The sequence below is a fragment of the Pelophylax lessonae genome, assembly GCF_965119305.1.
Source record: "Pelophylax lessonae genome assembly, chromosome: 11".
In the NCBI taxonomy this organism is placed as follows: domain Eukaryota; kingdom Metazoa; phylum Chordata; class Amphibia; order Anura; family Ranidae; genus Pelophylax; species Pelophylax lessonae.
This window is the reverse complement of record NC_138778.1, coordinates 230,031,383-230,047,633: the sequence shown is the minus strand read 5'-3', so window position 1 is coordinate 230,047,633 and position 16,251 is coordinate 230,031,383. Positions and strand designations below refer to the sequence as shown.

The 16,251-nt window shown below is 46.6% G+C and overlaps 1 protein-coding gene across 1 annotated transcript in view; it reads left to right on the top strand.

The window, feature by feature from the left end:
* The window catches only part of PREX1 (phosphatidylinositol-3,4,5-trisphosphate dependent Rac exchange factor 1), a 362,103-nt gene that overhangs the window by 155,718 nt on the left and 190,134 nt on the right, over window positions 1-16,251 (top strand). The window contains exons 7-8 of the mRNA XM_082271747.1: window positions 9,006-9,139; window positions 13,969-14,084. Coding sequence (XP_082127873.1) covers window positions 9,006-9,139; window positions 13,969-14,084 — 250 coding nt within the window. The remainder of the gene's footprint in view (window positions 1-9,005; window positions 9,140-13,968; window positions 14,085-16,251) is intronic.

Here is a 16,251-nt window from a genome sequence, read left to right as displayed (position 1 = left end):
GGGGAGGAGTCTATCAGCATGGCACATCTTTACTTGACTCTTCTTTGCAAAAATACTCCAAATCTGTCAGATTGCGAGGTGCATCTCCTGTGCACAGCCCTTATCAGATCACCCCACAGATTTTCAATGGGATTCAGGTCTGGGCTCTGGCTGGGCCATTCCAAAACTTGAATCTTCTTCTTGCTCGGCCATTCCTTTGTTGATTTTGATGCTTTGGGTCGTTGTCTTGCTGAAAGATGAAGTTCTTCTTCATGTTCTAGCAGACGCCTGAAGGTTTTGTGCCAATATTGTCTGGTATTTGGAACTGTCCATAATTCCCTCTACATTAACTAAGAAAGAAAAACAGCCCCAAAACATGATGCTGCCACCACCATGCTTCACGGTGGGTATGGTGTTCTTTTGGTGATGTGCACTGTTGTTTTTGTGCCAAACATATCTTTTGGAATTACGGCCAAAAAGTTCAACCATGGTTTCACCAGACCAGAACCCATTTTCCCACATGCTTTTGGAGGACTTCAGATGTGTTTTTGCAAAATTTAGCCGGCTTGGATGTTTTTTCTTCATAGAAAAAGGCTTCCATCTTGCCACTCCACCCGATACACCAGACATATGAAGAATACGGGAGATTGTTGTCACATGGACCACACAGCCAGTACTTGTCAGATATTCCTGAAGCTCCTTTAATGTTGCTGTAGGCCTCTTGGCAGCGTCCCCGACCAGGTTTCTCCTCATCTTTTCATTGGTTTTGGAGGGACGTCCAGTTCTTGGTGATGTCACCGTTGTGCCATATCTTCTCCACTGGATGATGACTGTCTTCACCGTGTTCCATCTAATGCCTTGTACCCTTCTCCTGACTGATACCCTCTAACAATGACATCCCTCTGATGCTTTGGAAGCTCTCTGAGGACCATGGCTTTTGCTGTAGGATGGACTAAGAAAATGTCAGGAAAGACCGTCTTGCCACTCCACCCCATAGCCCAGACATATAAAGAATACGGGAGATTGTTGTCACATGGGCCACACAGCCAGTACTGGCCAGATATTCCTGCAGCTCCTTTAATGTTGCTGTAGGCCTCTTGGCAGCGTCCCTGACCAGTTTTCTTCTCGTTTTTCCATCAATGCTGGGAGGGTCGTCCAGTTCTTGGTGATGTCACTGTTGTGCCATATTTTCCCCACTTGATGAGGACTATCTTCATGATATATCTAATGCCTTGTACCAATCTTATACGGGAGATTATCACATGGACCACACAATCAGTACTTCCCACATATTCCTGCAGCTCCTTTAATGTTGCTGTAGGCCTCTTGGCAGCCTCCCCGACCAGTTTTCTTCTCATCTTTTCATTGGTTTTGGAGGGACGTCCAGTTCTTGGTGATGTCACTGTTGTACCATATCTTCTCCAATTGATGATGACTGTCTTCACCGTGTTCCATGATATATCTAATGCCTTGGACCCTTCTCCTGACTGATACCCTCTAACAATGAGATACCTCTGATGCTTTGGAAGCTCTCCGAGGACCATGGCTTTTTCTGTATGATGCGACTAAGTAAATGTCAGGAAAGACCGCCTTGCCACTCCACCCCGTAGCCCAGACATATAAAGAATACGGGAGATTGTTGTCACATGAGCTCCTTTAATGTTGCTGTAGGCCTCTTGGCAGCCTCCCTGACCAGTTTTCTTCTCGTTTTTCCATCAATGCTGGGAGGACCTCCAGTTCTTGGTGATGTCACTGTTGTGCCATATTTTCTCCACTTGATGATGACTGTCTTCACCGTGTTCCATGGAATATCTAATGCCTTGGACCAATCTTATATGGGAGATTGTTATCACATGGACCACACAATCAGTACTTCCCACATATTCCTGAAGCTCCTTTAATGTTGCTGTAGGCCTCTTGGCAGCCTCCCTGACCAGTTTTCTACTCGTCTTTTCATCGGTTTTGGAGGGACGTCCAGTTCTTGGTGATGTCACTGTTGTGCCATATCTTCTCCACCTGATGATGACTGTCTTCACCGTGTTCCATGGTATATCTAATGCCTTGGACCCTTCTCCTGACTGATACCTTCTAGCAATGAGATCCCTCTGATGCTTCGGATGTTATCTGAGGACCATGGCTTTTTCTGTAGGATACGACTAAGTAAATGTCAGGAAAGACCGTCTTGCCACTCCACCCCATAGCTCAGACATATAAAGAATACGGGAGAATGTTGTCACATGGACCACACAGCCATGCAGCTCCTTAAATGTTGCTGTAGGCCTCTTGGCAGCCTCCCTGACCAGCTTTCTTCTCGTCTTTCCATCAATGTTGGAGGGACGTCCAGTTCTTGGTGATGTCACTGTTGTGCATTATTTTCTCCACTAGATGATGACTGTCTTCACCGTGTTCCATGGTATATCTAATGCCTTGGACCCTTCTCCTGACTGATATCTTCTAACAACGAGATCCCTCTGATGCTTTGGAAGCTCTCTGAAGACCATGGCTTTTTCTGTAGGATGCGACTAAGAAAATGTCAGGAAAGACCGTCTTGCCACTCCACCCCATAGCCCAGATATATAAAGAATACGGGATATTGTTGTCACATGAGCTCCTTTAATGTTGCTGTAGGCCTCTTGGCAGCCTCCCTGTCCAGTTTTCTTCTCGTTTTTCCATCAATGCTGGGAGGACCTCCAGTTCTTGGTGATGTCACCGTTGTGCCATATTTTCCCCACTTGATGAGGACTATCTTCACCGTGTTCCATGGTCTATCTAATGCCTTGTACCAATCTTATACGGGAGATTGTTATCACATGGACCACACAATCAGTACTTCCCACATATTCCTGCAGCTCCTTTAATGTTGCTGTAGGCCTCTTGGCAGCGTCCCTGACCAATTTTCTTCTCGTCTTTCCATCAATGCTGGGAGGACCTCCAGTTCTTGGTGATGTCACTGTTGTTCCATATCTTCTCCAATTGATGAGGACTGTCTTCACCATGTTCCATGGTATATCTAATGCCTTGGACCCTTCTCCTGACTGATACCTTCTAACAATGAGATCCCTCTGATGTTTTGGAAGCTCTCTGAGGACCATGGTTTTTTCTATAGTATGCGACCAATAAATGTCAGGAAAGACCGTCTTGCCACTCCACCCCATAGCCTAGATATATAAAGAATACGGGAGATTGTTGTCACATGAGCTCCTTTTAATGTTTTTGTAGGCCTCTTGGCAGCGTCCCCGACCAGTTTTCTTCTCATCTTTTCATCAGTTTTGGAGGGACGTCCAGTTCTTGGTGATGTCACGGTTGTGCCATATTTTCTCCTATTGATGATGACTGTCTTCACCGTGTTCCATGGTCTATCTAATGCCTTGGACCCTTCTCCTGACTGATACCTTCTAACAATGAGATCCCTCTAATGCTTTGAAAGCTCTCTGAGGACCATGGCTTTGGCTATAGGATGTCAGGAAAGACCTACTAGAACAGCTGAACTTTATTTGGGGTTATTCAGAGGCACTTTAAATGATGGCAGGGGTGTACTGACTCCTATTTAACATGAGTTTGAATGTGATTGCTTAATTCTGAACACAGCTACAGGGTGTGCACACTTATGCAACCACATTATTTTAGTTAGTTTTTTCGTTTTACTCCCCCCCCCCCCCCCCCCTAAAAGATTTCAGTATGTTTTTCAACTGAGTTGCACCGTTTATAGGTCACATCGAAGGTGTAAAAAAATTATTTCTTTGTCTCATTTTTTTACATCACAGAAACCTGACATTTTACCGGGGTGTGTAGACTTTTTATATCCACTGTATATTTATATCTTTGTGTGTTATCATATTATATTGGAATAGTTTTTCAGCACTGGCATTCTGATACTTGGAAATGATGGGAGTTTTTATCTGGTGCCTCATGAGTACTACAGCTGGTGGTTGATTCGCTCAATATATGAGGTTGTTGAAGAAGCGCGCTATTATTTTACTATTACAACATTAATAATGATACCGATTTTTCCCAATCAATAATCTGAACTCTGAGCTCTTCCCATATACTTGAGGAGTTCTGGAATATTCCTCAGATCACGTCAATGACGGTTAATTTCCCCCCTTTAACTTTCCACATCTCAGAACTGGCAGCGAGAACTTTCCAGCAGTAAAAAATCCCAGAGATCGGCCTCATAAGTACATCAATATTTGTGGAATCGAATGCCCAGGCACCAGTCTTATTATATTCCAGAATTTCCATGGAGCCAACAGTGTGTGAGTTGCTTTATAAAGGGGGACAGTCCAGTTACCATACAATTCAATGGAAGTGTAGGGGGACCCTGCTTACCCATAATAGTCAATGGAATACAATGTTCCTTAAGCCAACCCAAAAAACCCAATTTATACTTCAGCAGTATTCAATGATAACATACTAAACAATATTCTGATATAATACAGTGGATCTAAAAAGACTACACACCCCGGTAAAATGTTGGGTTTCTGTGATGTGAAAAAAATGAGACGAAGATAAATCATTTCAGAACTTTTTCCACCTCTAATGGGACCTATAAACTGTACAACTCAGTTGAAAAGCAAACTAAAATCTTTTAAGGGGGGGGGGGGGGGGGAGGGGTAAAAAAAAAAAAAAAACGAAAATAATGTGGTTGCATAAGTGTGCACACCCTGTAGCTGTGTTCCGAATTAAGCAATCACATTCAAACTCATGTTAAATAGGAGTCAGTACACACCTGCCATCATTTAAAGTGCCTCTGATTACCCCAAATAAAGTTCAGCTGTTCTAGTAGGTCTTTCCTGGCATTTTCTTAGTTGCGTCCTACAGCAACAGCCATGATCCTCATAGAGCTTCCAAAGCATCAGAGGGATCTCATTGTTAGAGGGTATCAGTCAAGAGAAGGGTCCAAGGCATTAGATGGAACACGGTGAAGACAGTCATCATCAGGTAGAGAAAATATGGCACAACAGTGACATCACCAATAACTGGACGTCCCTCCAAAATTGATGAAAAGACGAGAAGAAAACTGGTCAGCGAGGCTGCCAAGAGGCCTACAACAACATTAAAGGAGCTCACGTGACAACAATCTCCCGTATTCTTTATATGTCTGGGCTATGGGGTGGAGTGGCAAGACGGTCTTTCCTGACATTTACTTAGTCGCATCCTACAGAAAAAGCCATGGTCCTCAGAGAGCTTCCAAAGCATCAGAGGGATCTCATTGTTAGTGGGTATCAGTCAGGAGAAGGGTCCAAGGCATTAGATGGAAAACAGGGAAGACAGTCATCATCTAGTGGAGAAAATATGGCAGGGAGGCTGCCAAGAGGCCTACAGCAACTGTAAAGGAGCTTCAGGAATATGTGAGAAGTACTGGTTGTGTGGTCCATGTGATAACAATCTCCCGTATAAGATTGGTCAAAGGCATTAGATATACCATGGAACACAGTGAAGACAGTCCTCATCAAGTGGAGACAATATGGCACAACGGTGACATCACCAAGAACTGGACGTCCCTCCAAAACTGATGGAAAGACGAGAAGAAAACTGGTCAGGGACGCTGCCAAGAGGCCTACAGCAACATTAAAGGAGCTCATGTGACAACAATCTCCCGTATTCTTTATATGTCTGGGCTATGGGGTGGAGTGGCAAGACGGTTTTTCCTGACATTTACTTAGTCGCATCCTACAGAAAAAGCCATGGTCCTCAGAGAGCTTCCAAAGCATCAGAGGTATCTCATTGTTAGAAGGTATCAGTCAGGAGAAGGGTCCAAGGCATTAGATGGAACACGGTGAAGACAGTCATCATCAGGTGGAGAAAATATGGCAGGGAGGCTGCCAAGAGGCCTACAGCAACAATAAAGGAGCTTCAGGAATATGCGGGAAGTACTGGCTGTGTGTCCCCCGTATGGACCTTTGACCAATCTCCCGTATAAGATTGGTCAAAGGCATTAGATAGACCATGGAACACGGTGAAGACAGTCATCATCAGGTGGAGACAATATGGCACAACGGTGACATCACCAAGAACTGGATGTCCCTCCAAAACTGATGGAAAGACAAGAAGAGAACTGGTCAGGGAGGCTGCCAAGAGGCCTACAGCAACATTAAAGGAGCTCACGTGACAACAACAATCTCCCATATTCTTTATATGTCTGGGCTATGGGGTGGAGTGGCAAGACGGTCTTTCCTGACATTTTCTTAGTCGCATCCTACAGCAAAAGCCATGGTCCTCGGAGAGCTTCCAAAGCATCAGAGGGATCTCATTGCTAGAAGGTATCAGTCAGGAGAAGGGTCCAAGGCATTAGATATACCATGGGACACGGTGAAGACAGTCATCATCGAGTGGAGAAAATATGGCACAACAGTGACATCACCAAGAACTGGACGACCCTCCAAAACTGATGAAAAGACAAGAAGAAAACTGGTCAGGGAGGCTGCCAAGAGGCCTACAGCAACATTGAAGGAGCTGCAGGAATATCTGGCCAGTACTGGCTGTGTGGTCCATGTGACAACAATCTCCCGTATTCTTCATATGTCTGGGTTATGGGGTGTAGTGGCAAGATGGAAGATGTTTCTTACGAAAGAAAAACCATCCAAGCCGGCTAAATTTTGCAAAAACACATCCGAAGTCCTCCAAAAGCATGTGGGAAAATGTTTTCTGGTCTGGTGAAACCAAGGTTGAACTTTTTGGCCATAATTCCAAAAAATATTTTTGGCGCAAATACAACACTGCACATCACCAAAAGAGCACCATACCCACCGTGAAGCATGGTGGTGGCAGCATCATGCTTTGGGGCTGTTTTTCTTCAGCTGGAACAGAGGCCTCAGTCAAGGTAAAGGGAATTATGAACAGTTCCAAATACCAGTCACTATTGGCACAAAACCTTCAGGCTTCTTCGAGAACATGAAGAGGAACTTCTTCTTTCAGCATGACAACGACCCAAAGCATACATCCAAATCAACAAAGGAATGGCCGAGCCAGAAGATGATTCAAGTATTTTAATGGCCCAGCCAGAGCCCAGACCTGAATCCTATTGAAAATCTGTGGTGTGATCTGAAGAGGGCCGTGCACAGGAGATGCACCCCGCAATCCGACAGATTTGGGGTGTTTTTACAAAGAGTCAAGTCAAGGTGTGCCATGCTGATAGACTCATACCCAAAAAGATTGAGTGCTGTAAAAAAAAAAAATCATGCTTCAACAAGGTAATAGTTTAAGGGTGTGCAGACTTATGCAACCATATTATTTTAGTTTTTTATTTTTACTTCCCTCCACCTAAGTTTTGAATACTTTATTTTTGTCTCATTTTCTTTTTACATCACAGACACCTGACAATTAACAGGGGTGTGTAGACTTTTTATATCCTCTGTAGCAAACAATCAACCATAAAATCATTAATAAGTCCAAATACTTAAATCTGTGGTAGTCCTAAGATTTGAGCAGATATTATGTCAACATAAGGGAGTGTGCCTGATCCGATTTGTGCCAAAACAGTGTTGAATTAGTCATTAATTATCCTCCACCAGCCACCTCTGAGTGCATTGACTGCTCACCTTAGGAAAAGACCACTTGGGTCGCCTCCACCCGACAGGTTGCGTCACGTGTCTTCTTCAAGGGAGAAGTCACTTGACAAGTAACGCAACGCGTCGGGTGGAGCAGGTGATGTCATTTCCGGTGTCTTGTATATCTGGAAAAGACTACTTGGGTTGGCTCCAACCGACATGTTGCGTCACTTGTCACGTTCCTTCTTCAAGCGAAGAAATCGCGTGACAACTAACGTGACTTCTTCGTAGAGTAGAGCCAGTGATGTCATTTCCGGTGTCTTGTATACCAGATAAAGACTACTTGGGTTGGCTCCACCCGACGTGTTGCATCACTTGTCACGTGCCTTCTTCAAGGGAAGAAGTCACTTGACAAGTAACGTGACTTCTTCGTCGAGTGGAGCCAGTGATGTCATTTCTGGTGTCTTGTATACCAGGAAAAGACTACTTGGGTTGGCTCCACCCGACGTGTTGCGTCACTTGTCACGCTCCTTCTTCAAGGGAAGAAGTCATGTGACAAGTAGCGCAATGCGTCGAGTGAAGCCGGTGATGTCATTTCCGGTGTCTTGTATACCAGGAAAAGACTACTTGGATTGGCTCCACCCGATGCGTTGCGTCACTTGTCACGTGCCTTCTTCAAGGGTAGAAGGAGCGTGACAAGTAACGTGACTTCCTAATCAAGTGGAGCCAGTGATGTCATTTCTGGTGTTTTGTATACCTGGAAAAAGACTACTTGGGTTGGCTCCACCCGACATGTTGCGTCACTTGTCACGCTCCTTCTTCAAGGGAAGAAGTCATGTTACAAGTAACGCAACGCGTCGAGTGGAGCCGGTGATGTCATTTCCCGTGTCTTGTATACTAGGAAAAGACTACTTGGGTTGGCTCCACCTGACACGTTGCGTCATGTGCCTTCTTCAAGCCACCTCTTGAGTTCATTGGCTGCTCACATTAGGAAAAGATCGCTTGGGTCAAAAAACGCCTTTAGTAAGTAAAAGATCTTCAGTTACTCTGGGTATTCGCCTGATGTAATGCGAATCACCCACAGTCCCCGTTAGGTTCAGTAGAAATCGCTATTTGGTATCTCTTGTTTGCTCAGGGAATATAAGAGATTTTCATTGCCGTTTTATTTCGTAGGGTCTCTGCTAAAAAAAAAATATTGGGGGCTCTGAGTAATTTTCTAGCAAAAAAAATGATGATTTTTAATTGTAGGAGAGGAATGCCAGAATTGGCCCGGTTTGGAAGTGGTTAAGTAATCACCTTTATTGTCTTCATTTGAATTAAAGATGATTTTATTGGTTGAAATTAAATGAAAGGTGTGTGAGATCCTTTCCTCATGGTAGAAAGTCTAACAAAGCCTTCCAAGTTCTCGGAGTCAGAATACAAAGTATCATTTACACTGCGGGATTTCTGCATTATTCAATGGCTGATCCAATGAGAACGGAGATAGAGAGGACGGAGTGCTCAGAGAATGAATGATCTGATCTTATCACCCCGCAGGGCTCCAACCTGACAGACATCTGTACCCAGCTCCTCCTGCAGGGGACGCTGCTGAAGATATCGGCGGGGAACATCCAGGAACGCATGTTCTTCCTCTTCGACAATCTCCTCGTCTACTGCAAGCGGAAATCCAGGTACAGTATATGTTCAGGCATGACCCAAATTTACCCCCAACCTCCCCCTCTAGGGAAAGGTAGATTGTGGCCACTGGAAGTGGAAAAAATAAAGTTCCTGATGTCAGTGGGAGGAATTTTGCCCCATCATTGGTGTCAGTGGAAGGAATAATGCCCCATCATTGGTGTCAGTGGGAGGAATAGTGCCCCATCATTGGTGTCAGTGGGAGGAATAGTGCCCCATCATTGGTGTCAGTGGGAGGAATTGTACCCCATCGTTGGTTTCAGTAGGAGAAATTGTACCCCATCATTGATATCAGTGGAAGGAATTGTGCCCATCATTGGTGTCAAAAGGAGTAAATTGTGCCCCATCATTGGTGTCAGTGGATCAGTGGGAGGAGTTGTGCCCCATCATTGTGTCAGTGGAAGGAATTCTGTTCCATCATTGGTGTCAATAGAAGTAATTGTACCCCATCGTTGGTGTCAGCAGGAGAAGTTATGCCCCATCGTTGGTGTCAGTGGAAGGAATAGCGCCCCATCATTAATGTCAGTGGGAGGAATAGCACCCCATCATTGGTGTCAGTGGGAGGAATAGTGCCCCATCGTTGGTGTCAGCAGGAGAAGTTATGCCCCATCGTTGGTGTCAGTGGAAGGAATAGCGCCCCATCATTGGTGTCAGTGGGAGGAATAGCACCCCATCATTGGTGTCAGTGGAAGGAATAGTGCCCCATCATTGGTGTCAGTGGGAGGAATAGTGCCCCATCATTGGTGTCAGTGGAAGGAATAGTGCCCCATCATTGGTGTCAGTGGGAGGAATTGTGCCCCATCATTAGTGTTATTGGGCTATTTCGCCTCATTGTTGGTATTAGTGGATAAAATATTGCCCCATTGTTGGTGTCAGTGGGAGAAAATGTGCCCCATCATTGGTTTCAGTGGAAGGAATTGTGCCCCATCATTGGTGTCATTGGGCTCCATCATTGGTGTCAATAGGAGCAATTATACCCCATTGTTGGGGTTAGTGGGAGGAGTTGTGCCCCATCATTGGTGTTCATAGAAGGAATTTTGCTCCATCATTGGTGTCAGTGGGAGAAATTGCCCCATCGTTGGTGTCAGTGAGAGGAATTGTGCCCCATCGTTGATTTCATTGGGCCCCATTGTTGGTGTTAGTGGGGCTATTATGCCCCATTGTTGGTATTAGTGGATGAAATATTACCCCATTGTTGATGTCAGTGGAAGGAATTGTTCCCCATCATTGGTGTTATTGGGCTATTTCGCCTCATTGTTGGTATTAGTGGATAAAATATTGCCCCATTGTTGGTGTCAGTGGGAGAAAATGTGCTGTTGGTGTCAGTAGGAGAAATTGTGCTGTTGGTGTCAGTGGAGGAATAGTGCCCCATCATTGGTTTCAGTAGGAGAAATTGTGCCTCATTGTAGGTGTCAGTGGAAGAAATCGTACCCCATCATTGGTGTCAAAAGGAGTAATTGTACCCCATCATTGGTGCCAGTGAGAGAAAGTGTACCCCATCGTTGGTGTCAGTGGGTCAGTGGGAGGAATAGTGCCCCATCATTGTGTCAGTGGAAGGAATTCTGTTCCATCATTGGTGTCAATAGAAGTAATTGTACCCCATCGTTGGTGTCAGCAGGAGAAATTAAACCCCATCGTTGGTGTCAGTGGAAGGAGTTGGGCCCCATCATTGGTGTCAGTGGGAGAAATAGTGCCCCATTGTTGGTGTCAGTGGGAGGAATTGTGCCTCATAAATGTTTTCATTGAGCTCCGTCATTGGAGTCAGTGGGAGGATTTGTGCCCCATCATTGATTTAATTAGGCCCCATTGTTGGTGTCAGTGGATGAAATAGTCCCCCCGAGGGCCGCATAAAAGCAAGCAAAGGGCTGCAGTTTGGAGTATACTGCTCTAAGGGAATCTTTTCCTTCTTCCTGTTGTGAGAAAAAGCTTTTCATGACTCTCCGTGACGTCTTCTTTACCAGGCTGCTAGTAAAATTCCTGCAGAGATAGCAGTTCTTCCCATTGACCTTGGCATGCCCCAGAACTACATCTCCCAAGAGCCCATTCCTTACATGGATTGTATGGGCGGGACCTGTGGAGTCAGAACAGCAGTGTTGTTTTATTGAGTTTTGTAGTCTGACAGGCGGGGGCTGACACCACTGCTTGGGATTTCAGTGCAGAAAATCGCTGTGTTGTCAGCCTAGGCAGGAAGTTCGGACATATTGGATTTCTGGCAGATAGAAAGGTTTTTCTGTACTTGTCGCATTTTTAAAGTTATTTAAGATGGGAAAATGTTTATATATTGCTATCGCAGAGATGTACTGAATACATTGAGGGGAAAAAAATATTTGATCCCCTGCTGATTTTGTAGGTTTGCCCACTGGCAAAGAAACGATCAGTCTATAATTTTATTGGTCGGTTTATTTTACCAGTGAGAGACAGAATAACAAAAATATCCAGAAAAACGCATTTCAAAAAGTTATGAATTGATTTGCAGTGAAATAAGTATTTGACCCCTTAGTAGTTGGTGGAGAAACCCTTGTTGGCAATCACAGAGGTCAGACATTTCTTGTAGTTGGCCACCAGGTTTGCACACATCTCAGGAGGGATTTTGTCCCACTCCTCTTTGCAGATCCTCTCCCAAGTTATTAAGGATTTGAGGCTGATGTTTGGTAAGTCGAACCTTCAGTTCCCTCCACATATTTTCTATGGGATTAAGGTCTGGAGACTGGCTAGGTCACTTCAGGACCCTAATGTGCTTCTTCTTGAGCCACTCCTTTGTTGCCTTGGCCGTGTGTTTTGGGTCATTGTCATGCTGGAATACCCATCCATGACCCATTTGCAATGCCCTAGCTAAGGGAAGGAGGTTCTCACCCAAGATTTGATGGTACATGGCCCCGTCCATCATCCCTTTGAGGGGAAGTTGTCCTGTCCCCTTAGCAGAAAAACACTCCCAAGGCATAATGTTTCCACCTCCATGTGTGACGGTGGGGATGGAGTTCTTGGGGTCATAGGCAGCATTCCTCCTCCTCCAAACACGGTGAGTTGATGCCGAAAAGCTCGATTTTGGTCTCATCTGACCACAACACTTTCACCCAGTTCTCCTCTGAATCATTCAGATGTTCATTAGCAGACATCAGACGGGCTGTACATGTGCTTTCTTGGGCAGGGGGACCTTGCAGGTGCTGCAGGATTTCAGTCCTTTTCGGCGTAGTGTTACCAATTGTTTTCTTGGTGACTATGGTCCCAGCTGACTTGGGATGATTGACAAGATTCTCCTGTGTGGTTCTGGGCTGATTCCTCACCGTTCTCATGATCATTGAAACTCCAGGAGGTGAGATCTTCCATGGAGCCCCAGACTGAGGGAGACTGACAGTTATTTTGTGTTTCTTCTATTTGCGAATAATCGCACCGACTGTTGTCACCCTCTCACCAAGCTGCTTGGCGATGGTCTTGTAGCCCATTCCAGCCTTGTGTAGGTCTACAATCTTCTCCCTGACCTCCTTGGACAGCTCTTTGGTCTTGGCCATGGTGGAGAGATTGGAATCTGATTGATTGATTGCTTCTGTGGACAGGTGTCTTTTATACAGGAAACAAGCTGAGATTAGGAGCACTCCCTTTAAGAGAGTTCTCCTAATCTCAGCTTGTTACCTGTATAGAAGACACCTGGGAGCCAGAAATCTTGCTGATTGATAGGGGATCAAATACTTATTTCATTCATTAAAATGGAAATCAATTGATAACTTTTTTTGAAATGCGTTTTTCTGGATATTTTTGTTGTTATTCTGTCTCTCACTGGTAAAATAAACCGACCAATAAAATTATAGACTGATCATTACTTAGTGGGCAAACGTGCAAAATCAGCAAGGGATCAAATACTTTTTTCCCTCACTGTATATAAAAAAAGAATTATATGCATATAATATTTTTTTGCCCGGACCTATACTAATTGATGGCTCATGCGTAAGGGTCAAAATAATCTTCTATTGGTCAGCAATGTACATTGCAGGGGTCCTAGCAAACTCCTGCTCCTGTTCTGTAGATACTGACATTGCAGCACATTCGGTGGCATTTTTTTTACCATGAATACCGGGGGGGGGGGTGGGGGGTCTTCCATTGCTATGATCTGATGCTCAGTCCAGGGTTTATCAGGGAACGTTGTACCCTCTGGCATCCTTCTAGATGTCACTCATCCTGTGTAAGAATCAGGGGGGGACTGGACAAGGGGGCAGGGGGGCAATTGCCCCCCCTCCCTTCCCCTGTGCCACTCTGATGCCCCATAAAAAGGATGCACCGCTTCTTCCACAGAAATGCCTAAAGGATTCCTGGTGAAGAGTGCGGGATAAAGACAAGGACAGAGTGCAGACCCCCCAGCATGGATGGTGTAAGCTGCGTCTGAGCAGAGGCCGGTTCTATGCCCCACTGGAGACTCTTCTCCCCCCCGGCCAGCCCCAACCGAGATGTCCCAGCTCCCCCTGTTGGCCAGGTCGGGAAACCATATTTGGCCGGTAAGTAGAGAGTACCTAGACCGGAGCTTCAGCCTGGAATGGGGGTCAGGAGGAGGTCGGGAAGAGAGAGAGTGGGAGGGGCCGAGTCATTGCACCATGGGCCTCTGGTTTGTACTTGCCCCCTAGGCTGAAAGTTGCCAGTCAGCCCCTGGTAAAAATCCCACCAAGAATTACAGAAAGCCTAAAGACATGGCAGGGGATGCCATATCCCACGCAGCGGGATGCCTGTAGGTTCTCTGGTGCAGACCCAGTAAGGGAACGATGCATTGTTGTATTGAAGAAGAGGTTTTGGGGTTTTATTGGATGATTGCCTGATCTGTCCTGATTTCACCCTTTAGGGTCGCGGGGAAAAAGTCAACAAAAAGGACCAAATCCATTAACGGCACATTGTACATATTCCGCGGGAGGATCAATACAGAAGTGATGGAGGTGGAGAATGTGGAGGATGGAACAGGTAAATACGCTTCTCCTATCCAGTTTTATTGGGCGGCAAGGGACCCCAAATACTGGAATATGTCCTCCCAGTGGCTTCCCCTGCAGCAGCTGAAATCTGGCATGAAAGGAGATGAGGGGAAGGTAGCAGCGCTATGGGGAGGGGTGTACACAGGGGACCTCGGGCAGCAGAGGGAATTGGATAGTGGACAGGACGGGGTGATCAATGTGGCACGGGGCAATTACAGGAACAAGTCTCTTATATGGTTCACCCTACATCAGCTTAAGGCTCACAGGAGAGGAGGAGAAGCCAGAAGCGGTGCGGGTGGGGGCCCTGGGCAGCAGGGGTAATTGGATAGTGGACATGGAGGGGTGATAAGTATGACAGGGGGGTCAGTTACAGGAACCAATTTCCTATATGGCTCCGCCTGCAGCAGCTGAAAGCCGGTGTGAGATGAGAGGAGTGGAAGCCGGAAGAGCTGTGGGTTGAGGGGGCGGTACGCAGGGAGTTCCAGGCAACAGGACGAATTGGATAGTGGACAGGAAGGGGGTAATAAGTAGGATGGGGGGCAATTACAGGAACCAATCCCCTATATGGCTCCCCCTGCAGCAGCTGAAATCCGGTGTGAGATAAGAGCAGTGGAAGCCCAAAGAGCTGCACCTTTTTTTGGAGGGTGGGGGGGGGGGTACACAGGGGGTTCTGGGCAGCAGGAGGAATTGGATAGTGGACAGGAGGGGGGTAATAAGTGTGACAGAGGGGGAAATTACAGGAAATCAATCTCCTATATGGGTCCCCCTGCAGCAGCTGAATGCTGGCATGAGAGGAGAGGAGGGGAAGCCTGAAGCGCTGTGGGTGGGAGGATACACAGGGGGCCCAGGTAGCAGGGGGAATTGGATAGTTGACAGGATGGGTGGTATGTGTGATGGGGGGGGCAATTACAGGAACCAATCCCCTATATGGCTCCCCCTGCAGCAGCTGAAATCCGGTGTGAGATGAGAGGAGTGGAAGCCAGAAGAGCTGCGGGTAGCGGAGGGGGGTTACGCAGGGTGTTCCAGGCAATAGGGGGCATTGGATAGTGGACAGGAGAGGGGTAATAAGTGTGACAGAGGAGGAAATTACAGGAAACCAATCTCCTATATGGGTCCCCCTACAGCAGCTGAAAGCCGGCATGAGAGGAGAGGAGGGGAAGCCTGAAGCGCTGCGGGTGGGAGGATACACAGGGGGCCCAGGCAGCAGGAGGAATTGGATAGTGGACAGGAGGGGTGATAAGTGTGATGGGGGGGGGGGGCAATTATAGGAACCAATCCCCTATATGGCTCCCCCTGCAGCAGCTCAAAGCCGGCTTGAGATGAGAGGAGTTGGAGCTGCGGGGTGGGGATTATGCAGGGGGTTCCAGGCAACAAGGGAATTGAATAGTGGACAGGAGGGGCGATAGGTGTAGGGGGGGGGGGGTCAATTATAGGAACCAATTCCCTATAGGGCTCTCCCTGCAGCAGCAGAAAGCCGGCAGGAGGGAGAGGAGGAGAACTCAGCTTTCAGATACAGCAGGGAGATCCATGCAGGGGATCAGTTATGTAATTGCCGCACTGATCACCCCCTGCTGTCCACAATTTGATTCCCCCTGATGCCCGGGCCCCCCTGCTGAACTGATACAAGAGGCCCTGTGGTTCCCCCTTATTAGTGGCTCTGCACACACATACTAGGGCCAGATTGGACAGGAGCTTGTTATCCTACCAGCATGTCTTTGGAGTGTGGGAGGAAACCCACACGGGCACAGGGAGAACATGCAAACTCCATGCAGAATATCCTGGTTGGGATTTGAACCGAGGACCCCAGTGCTGCAAGGCGGGAGTGCGAACCACAGTACTTTTCTAATTATTATCGCTTCCTGTGCCTGGATCCTCTCTCCTGCACCGTCTGTCAGCAGATCCAAGCTCCCGAGGTCTAATTGACTTTACAGGTTTAAATTTCCAGTAATCAATCATTAATTGGCTGCATCGTGTCGCAGCGCTGCGACTGTTAATACGGCGAGTGTCCTTGTGTTATCTGATTACACAGCGGCGCGCTGTGACAGGTGAAAGCGGAGACTCCCAATCCATGTAATTATATGAGATCCCGGCTTTGTCACCATCTGTGCGTGTTTTGTGTGAAGTGCGCTCTCGCCCCGGCACTGCGTGCATCCTCCACC